We start from the raw sequence: 9,611 nt of genomic DNA on the forward strand, positions 1-9,611 counted from the left end.
AACCAAGTCTAATCCTTTATTAGATTTTTCCATGTACTCCTACGTTGTCCAACTTCGATTTTATAATTAGAAATGTAAAGTACACAATTGTTTTATAACAAGTTTTCCAACTCATGTTACCAAGTTATTATTGATTCTTGTTGGATTCACTTTATGAATTATGAGAAATTTTGTGAAACATATTATGACCCTAAACTTTTTATTTTTTTTTATTATTATTATTTTTATAGAAAATTATGACCCTAAATTTTTTTAGTTATAAATATTAAATATTTTTAACACATATACGGGAAGAGGAGACCTTAAACTTATTGTTTTATAAAAAGCAAAAACTTGTTGCACATACGGTAATTGATGCACCTTTATACAAAACACTTAAAGTCATGATTTCGGACAAGATTTTGCCTTTTAGTATAACTTATTAACTTTTACTATCCGACCCTACTTTTTTGTGAATAATTTTTTTGGAGAAGACATTATTGTGAAATTGATAGTAGCCTTTTAATGCACATCCACAGAAGGCTTGGTTTTATCACGATTATGTTGAATCTCTTCGCTGCGAACTGATTTCAATGCCTGGTAGTGATTTTAATTTTTCTTTTCTTGATAACTATCATTCTGACATTGCCCAACATCCATCACTAAACACTTAAAATTATGGTCCCAACCGGAAATCCTATATTAACAGAAGTGATTACCTTGTGCAAAAGATTATAACGATCAATTCTCTCTTTTGATATTAGAAAGGACTTCACTATATGGCATCAACAGCTTGGCTTGGAAGAAGAAAATGAAAATCGAACAATTGCACTGGTCGTCGTAATTGATTAACTTTCATCCTAGTTGTGCCAATGGCAATGATACTCTCTGTTTTGCCAAGCCTGAACTCAAGTCCGACACATGTACTAAGAGAGAGAGAGAGAGAGAGATGGTTTGACTCAAAAGTAAAAAATCTCTTAAATGGTTATTACTGGGATAAATATAATTTGAATAAGAAGAATTTTCATGTAGAAAAATGTTTTCTGTTTTGGTTAGGAGGGTAAATAGTGTCAAAAACAATCCTTGCAAACACATGTCGAACCTCTTTCAGGCTCCCCAACGCCAAAGAGTCATAGTTAATGTTTTTCCCCCTTCTGGGTACAGATCCCCTTTCCATGCCCCTTATGACACATTCAAAAATCTTGGATACCCTCAGCGACAATGCCCATGGAATAAAAACCTGTGAAATAATACCAAAAAGAGAGGATTATTTGGTATCCAAAAAATAAAAAAAGTAAAATATTCACCAAATTAGTATAGCACACAGAGAAGAAAGCTACACCACACAATGTATATGATTTTCCATAAGTGAATTTCATTGCATTGTATCCTGGCAGTCTAATTCAAGACAATTAATATTTTTTGAAGTTTACAGCTCAATTGCAAAGTTACTCTACAAAGTTAAAATTCCAGACTAGGAAGAGGAATGGGGGTTCAATCTTAGTTGAGAGCATTTATAGGACTTTCCTTGGCCTGCACAGTTTGTTCCCACCCTTTTTTTACCCACTAACAGCATTGGTTTAAAAGAAAATTATTTGCTTTTACTTGTTATTGCACCCAAATGCGTACACAAGTAGACCAAATCAAGCCAATAGTAGAGAGTAAACATACAGAATATAAATAAATAAAATAGACCTTTTATGTAACACGGAAGGGGTTGGCATCCATAACAGAGAATTCAAGTAATGCAGATGAAAAGGTGGGCCATAAACCCATGCCTGAGAACCAGGCCACCAACTGCATCCCACATCTTTGAAAACAGATCCAGATATTACTAGCAGCATGTGTTCAAATAGGAACCATGATCCGTTTTGGAAAATATTTAGTTATTACTCATTTCCTATTCTCACCAAAAAGACATAAGTGAAGCATCAAGCCATCAAGACCTTACCAGATCTGACCATGGTGCTTGTGGATATTTGGACATTGCTTGGGAAACATAACATGGATCTGTCATCTTGCATAATACGGCTTTGACTGATGCTGCAAGGTCAACAACATGATCAATCAATGCATCATTGAAGTCTAAATCTCGAGGGTCTAATAATTCATCAAAGCTTTGGTCATGTGGTTGGGAGATTCTCCTTGCAATTTCTACAGCTTCAAATAAGGATCCACCACTGTGGACAGCAAGACTAAATGCAGCAATAACCAACGGGTCACGAGGCTGATCAACCAGAGCTTTATGAAATGCTAAGATAGCAATCCTGAATTAAAAAGCCCATTATTAGCTTGCTAGTGCTTCCAAATTAAACTAATGTAAAGATAAACCTCATTTGTTACAAAAGAAACAGAAGACTAATTGTTGTCCAATGAGAAAAATTTCCACTTTCATATCCCCCTACCAAATGAGCATAGCCTTAAATTGCCCAGCACTCAATGTCAAATGAGCATAACCTTAAATTGCCTAGCACTCAATGTCAAATGAGCATAACCTTTTTCACAACTGCTGGGATTGACTAGATGACTCATGGTCAATTTAGAAATTTAAAGGACTCCAGGGCATTTGACTATAAGACAGTTTCTCAATTCAAACAATTTTCCCTTCATTGGCCATAACTAATGCTGCTATGCAACTGGTTAAGTGGCAAACTTAGTCATTCCAACCTTCATTTAAATTCTAACCCTTCAACTAACAACCGCAAAAAATTACAAGACCAACTTTAATCAAACAGTGCAATAATGAAATAATTATCTGAATTGAAACCAGTTACTGAAACTCGTTCATAATGCAACTAAAGCATTCAAAGTTGCAGAATAACATAACCTCAGCAAGCCGACAATAAATTTTATTTAGAGTAACTGACTTTGAATTTCTTGCAACAAATCCCACAATACTAATTGACTTTAACTAGAAGAGTTCTCACCATAAGCTACTATGGCATGGCTGATTAGGTGCCACGAGTTTATCAAGGTTCGAAAACAAAGACTGCAGAAGATCATATGAAGAGGCAATCATGTTAATACTAATGCAAAAGTAATCAAACATTTAATAAGAAATAAAATGTGTTGGGGAAAAACGGGCAGAGGTAAACACATCATAAGGAAATGAATCATCTATATTAGATTCTCAGAATAATGCAACATGAGTTAGGGAAATGAAATTAATGTCAGATACTGTATCACAGCTTGATTTTACAGAACAATGAAGGAAAGGTTCAATAGCTGCTATAATGAGGAATGGAAAGGAAAGAAATATAAGAATTTTACTATTATATCCTTCACCTTTTATTTGTCTTTTCTCTAAACAGGGATAAAATCTCATGAAAGAATTCAGTGTTTCTACCGCTTTTGGGAGGAATGCTTATGAGGAAATGGAATGGAATGAGCATTCCCTCTTAGCCATTCCATTCCTTCCCACTAAACTACCGAACAGGAGAAGAGATGGAATATTCCTAAAAAATTACTTCAAAACCATTCTATTTCATTCCTTCCCTTCCTCCCAAACAAGCTGCTATAGATAATCACTACAGGACAACATATACTGTTGAATACTATCAGCACTTACAAGAAGCATGTTAGATCTCTCATCACGTCTCCGGAAACCTTGCGAAGCAAAATAAGATGCCTGGATGAGGCAACTAATTAGAAGATCTTCAGAAGAAAAAGATAGTATAAAAAATATTCTTTAAATTAATAAAACCTATGGACATAAATTCCTTACTTGGATGGGCAAAAGTATCTCTAAAAGTCCAAATTTCCACAACAACCTCAAGGAAGCTTCTGCTGATCCAAATGCCAGCATATAATTCATTTCCATAAGGATCCTTCCCTACAGCATTTGGAAAGAAAGAGAAAAACAAGCTGAAGTATCAATACAACCATACAACTAACACCAGAAACTAAGATACCTTTTTTGGTCATTTGCCAGGTAACCAATATACCTTATCAAGTCTTAACACCGAGGAAGATAATTCTCTTACTGAAAGAGCAATCTCTCTAGTGAAACGAAATCTTAAACGGGCAGCAATTCTAACCGCACGTAAAATGCGAGCTGTGAATTAGTAGTGAACAGAGTAAGAAGCAATTTTTGGTTGATAAAAGACCAATATGCTAGGCAAATTACTGACCCTGAAAACTTTAAAGCTTACAAATTAAACTCTTGAACTAGCAAACATATGCTCACCACAATCGTCCACAAAAGAAACATTTGCAGGTATCACAGTGCGCACCTACAAATAAAATTTTGAGGAGATGAGGAATGTAGGGACTTTAAGTAAATAACAAGTTTTGGCACTTTAACAACTACAGAAAACATGCGTACTTTAGCTTTTCTAATATCTTCCATTCCTCCCATATAATCAAACACTATCTTTGTATATGGATCATACATCAACCTGCAATGGTAAAGGAGAATTTTAAGCAATATTAAAAACAGAAAGAGGGGTAATAACATAATACATTCATGAAACCCAAATCACTTAATAAATTAATATTATTCCCAACATCCAATTACAAATACATAACCCATTAATAGTAAAGTCCCGCTGTAAGCAATTCCTCCAGCGAATATAATCACGCTCATTGCAGCCAGACGGTTTACTGAAATAATTACTGAACTTGCAACTGGACTTGCTTCCAGAGCCAGAGGTGCTAAAACTCGAAACCTATATCATGAGACAATCTTGTTTATTTTAAGAAAGATTAGAAATTAGTTGAAAAGATACAACACTTGTTTAATTAAGTCAACAATATGCTTTCAAGTTTGACTTAATCATGCACCTCTACAAAATAATCAATATCTAGAAGTTAATTAAAAGAAATAACCCAGTAGACATACCTCCACAATGGTGTCATTGACATGAACATGGCATATGGGAAATCGTTTGCCAACAATTTCACATCGCGAAAAAGTTTTCCGCACCTAAAAATAGTTGAAGACCTTGGTGAATTAGTATCCCAACTATTAAGTTCATTTACAATACAAAATAAACAACTGAAATTTTTAATTAATCAATGATGTCCAGATTTAATCAATTTACACCCTGAAAACAAATTGCACAGAGTCCAAACTGAGAATTCTAAAAAAAAAAAAGAAAAAAAGAAAAAGCATCCTGATTATCTTTTGGCAATTTCCTCAAGGAGGATAGTTGCAAAATCTTTTTTTTTTTTTTAATATTTATTTTATATGTAATATACTCATGCACACACGTAGGGCTGTAACAATGGAGTTGCCCAAAGGCTATTAGCAAGGATGTTGCAAGTTCTAATATATAAATGCAAGGATCTGCGCATTGAGAATCCAATTGGGTTTAAAAGTACATTCATATTGTATGGAACTTTTAGGTTGGGTGACCACCTTAGTAGCCTTGACTTACACCAAAAGCAAGACATGTATCTATCATTACCTATTCCAACCTTTAAGCAAGTGTCAGATTATGTGAAGGTAACACTATTGCATAAGCAATGGCATAACACTGTGATTACAATGTTTAGAAACAGGGAAATAGTGGCTCAATCAGGAAATTGATATGGTCGATTTCTATATAATGGAACTCCTTAAATCACGAATTGGAAGTCAAGATTCCAATGAGCTATAGCTTTAACAGTATTCAAAGGGTGTCCTCACTTCCAAGTGACATTAATGTGAAAACTTGGGGGTTTAGGCTACTTTTCAATAATGAAGAAGATGGAGTCACTTGCAAAGTACTGAAGTTGTTACTTTTGTGAATAAATGAATATAAAATTAATACAAAGTACTACTTCAAAACTTGATCACAGGATTATGAACTAACAAGTAGAAAACAGCAGGCATTGGTTTAACTAGAATAGAAACCAATAATCCCCTTAAGAAAAGAAAAGAAAAAATAAACCAATAATCTAGTGGCATAACAATATGACTACAACGTTTAGATACAGGGAAATAGTGGCTCAATCAGGAAATTGATATGGTCGATTTCTATATAATGGAACTCCTTAAATCACGAATTGGAAGTCAAGATTCCAATGAGCTATAGCTTTAACGGTATTCAAAGGGTGTCCTCACTTCCAAGTGACATTCATGTGAAAACTTGGGGTTTTAGGCTACTTTTCAATAATGAAGAAGATGGAGTCACTTGCAAAGGACTGAAGTTGTTACTTTTGTGAATAAATGAATATAAAATTAATACAAAGTACTACTTCAAAACTTGATCACAAGATTATGAACTAACAAGTGGAAAACAGCAGGCATTGGTTTAACTAGAATAGAAACCAATAATCCCCTTAAGAAAAAAGAAAGAAAAAATAAACCAATAATCTAGTGGCATAACAATATGACTACAACGTTTAGATACAGGGAAATAGTGGCTCAATCAGGAAATTGATATGGTCAATTTCTATATAATGGAACCCCTTAAATCACAAATTGGAAGTCAAGATTCCAATGAGCTATAGCTTTAACGTTATTAAAAGGGTGTCCTCACTTCCAAGTGACAATAATGTCAAAACCTGGGGGTTTAGGCTACTTTTCAATAATGGAGAAGATGGAGTCTCTTGCAAAGTACTGAAGTTGTTACTTCTAAAAATAAATTAATATAAATTAATACAAAGTACTACTTCAAAACTTGACCACTCAAGGATTATGAACTACCAAGTGGAAAATAGCAGGCATTGGTTTAACTAGAATAGAAACCAATAATCCCCTTTTAAAAAAAATGAAAAAATAAACCAATAATCTAGTGTCTTTATTATCAATAATTAAAAAATAATATTGTTAACCACTGGGGTAAAAGTATACTTGTAAAAAAATTAACCAAAAAATATGAAAAAACTGGGTTAAAAATACCACAAATATGAACATGAACATAGACCAAGAAGACCTCTTTAAGTCCTGCTGAAGTTATGACATCAAAATCTTTTGGAGTTCTCTTCAGAATAAGATCTCGTACACAACCTCCAACAAGGTAAACCTCATACCCTACAAGGTCAGCAAAGAATCAATCAAATACAACAGAAAGAATTCATGCAGTTGAAACAACAAAAAGGAATATTAAAACTTAAAATCGAATCATACAATTTACATATTGTACCAATTCACATTTCATAAATGCTCATGATTGAAAACCACAAGCATCAAACTGTTTCTTTTTTTGATGGGTAAGTTACACACGCACCCAATGGGTCTGATACCACGGCCTTACCCTCCACCTAAAACTTAGGAGACGAGGTGACAGTTGAGTTAAAGCTCATTTACGACAAGCATCAAACTGTTTCTCACCAACAGCAACTAAAACAATAGAACTTTGAAGCCATAGAGCTAAAGACACAGCAATCTTTGTTCCTTTAACTATTGTTACGGTCACTTCAATCCGTAATTATTGTGTGAAAAACATTCTTCAGAAAATAATCCATGACGCAAATGCAGCAAAAATGTAGTAATAGCATTAGTATGACTTATGACAGCCCTTTGAAAACAGAATTTTCTCTGAGATTTATCGAACATAATCAATCAACTCAATGCATAAAGACAAAGACCATACAATTCTAAGCTCAACAGTTAAAAGGAAACTAGATAACCTTTTCTCCGTAGCCCATTTAGAACGGTCTTCGTGGGCTTTGATATCAATTTTGTCGAAATCCCAAGTTCTTCAGAACTCAGCTTCTTCCATTGATGTCCCTTGCTATCTCTCCCAGCTACTTTATCACCACACAATTCAAAGCAATCAATTGTGGACTTTGCAAGAAAACTTATTTTCAAATATACAAAAGAAAAAGCAATTAGCACCAATAAAATTATCACTACCTCCATGTTTAGTAACTGGAACATGACCTCCCTCACCCTCTTCCTTAACTAGACTCACTGGTTCAACAACCGATTCAACCGCGGCAACAGAGCCACTATGTCGTACCTGCCAATTGTGGCTAAAGTTGAATAATTCAAATTGCATTGAAAATGTACTAAAAAAAAAAAAAAAAAAAAAAAGTCTTTACAGTTTCTGTTGGGAGATAACACCTAAATTGAGAAGTTAATATAACCTACGAGTTTGGGTCCAATTATGTTCTATTAACATCCAATGTGGGACTTCAACAAATAACTAACCATAAACAAAAGGTGCAAAAAAAAAAAAAAAAACCTTTCGGACACAGAAAACCAGAGGGAGACGAATAGTGTGGTGTGAGCTCAATGCAAGTCCAAGGGAAGCCAGCGCCATTGATAATAAAAACAAGGGGATTCACATTACATTTTGTAATATAAATTATGTGAAGCTTTAAGAAGGAAGATTAGGGTTCCGAAAGTTAAGATATCAGAAATGGCAATAGCAGAAAACCAGTGTACGGAACGGAGGAAAGCAGAGAATCAGAAATAAGATATTCTCGGTATTCCCATAGGCCTCTTTTGAGGGATACTGGATAGCGTCTCAGGAATCAGGATATTTTTAAAGCCCATGAAAAGAAAAAGGACACAATTTTGGGCTTAAGCTTAATCTCAGTTTGGGCTCACCTATCCTATCCTATCCTATCCTATTTAGGGTCTTCAAAGTATACTCTTAATTTTTTTTTTTAATAATAATTTTAATAATTTTATTTATTTTAAAGTGACTTAAATTTCTGACATTGAAATTTGAAAATTTTAGTTTTAAATTTTTTTTGTGGTCTAAAGGAAAGTTTATAAAAACTAACTGAAAGAAGAGGGGGCGGGACAAAGCTTGTTACAACACGAGCCTAGTGAATCCACCTCAACCAGAGGGATCAACTCCACAGGAGGAATTGAATGAACAATAAAATCCACAGATTGATACAATCCTAAATATGCTAGACTATTCGCACATTTGGTTGCTTCCCGGTAAGTGTGCTTAACACGAACTTGAGGGATTTGGCTAATTAAGAGTTTACAATCATCTAGCAAAGGAGAGATCATAGCATTGTTGTAAGCAGAGTTGTTAAGGACATCCACTAGAGACTTCGCATCAAGATCTATCAAGACAGCACAAACGCACATTTGCTAGCAAAGCTACAAACCATCACGGAGAGCCCACATTTCAACAGCAAAGCTATTAGTTCTTCCAATCTTTCTAGAAAAAACTATCACCTAATTACCACCCTTATCCCTTATCAATCTGCCACCAGCTGCTGTGCCTGTCGAACCCCTTGATGCACCATCAGTATTAAGCTTAAACCAACCCGGTTTTGGTTTTTCCCAACTAACTCGCTTCACCACCAATTGATTATTGTGAGTTGGACGAGACACACAAAACAAAAATTCCATAGCTTGCTTGGATATCACCTTTGCTAGATTTAGATTGGCCCTCTTGTTGGAAAAATAACCTTGATTTCTTTGTTTCCAAATCATCCACACCGTATAAGGAAAGAGAATATTCCAAGGAATACCAGCTGCATTTTAGGAGGACTTGAGGCTAGAATTAGAGATTAACCAATCTCTAATACCCTGAGAAAAAAAAAGGATTTAGGCAGTGGGTTCCAAGTTGTTGCCAAGCCGATTTAACCAAGCTACAGTCCTGGAGTGCATGAGTTAAGGATTCTATATCAGACTGGCACATTGGGCAGGAGGTATAAAGGGAAATACCTCTTTTTGCTAAAACCTCCTTGACTGCAATACTCCTATGCATACATCTCCAAATGAACATTTGGAT

General features: G+C 34.7%; 1 protein-coding gene across 2 annotated transcripts; it reads right to left on the reverse strand.

Annotated features, from left to right (window-relative positions):
• Positions 1-950: 950 nt before the first annotated feature.
• On the reverse strand, positions 951-8,361 carry LOC115982083 (poly(A) polymerase I-like). Of its 2 annotated transcripts, none has more exons than XM_031104591.1 (14): positions 8,094-8,361; positions 7,763-7,868; positions 7,537-7,653; positions 6,840-6,937; positions 4,820-4,903; positions 4,507-4,646; positions 4,304-4,376; positions 4,166-4,211; positions 3,924-4,033; positions 3,704-3,811; positions 3,548-3,607; positions 2,907-2,968; positions 1,931-2,246; positions 951-1,219 (listed from the first exon to the last, which is right to left on the reverse strand). In XM_031104591.1, the coding sequence occupies exons 1-14, from the start codon at positions 8,169-8,171 to the stop codon at positions 1,004-1,006; spliced, it is 1,614 nt and encodes a 537-aa protein (XP_030960451.1). In that variant the 5' UTR covers positions 8,172-8,361; the 3' UTR covers positions 951-1,003. The 2 variants fall into 2 exon arrangements, with proteins under 2 accessions (XP_030960451.1, XP_030960450.1); XM_031104590.1 differs by having other exon boundaries at positions 7,537-7,656.
• Positions 8,362-9,611: the final 1,250 nt, after the last annotated feature.

Source organism: Quercus lobata, chromosome 3 (assembly GCF_001633185.2).
Source record: "Quercus lobata isolate SW786 chromosome 3, ValleyOak3.0 Primary Assembly, whole genome shotgun sequence".
In the NCBI taxonomy this organism is placed as follows: Eukaryota; Viridiplantae; Streptophyta; class Magnoliopsida; order Fagales; family Fagaceae; genus Quercus; species Quercus lobata.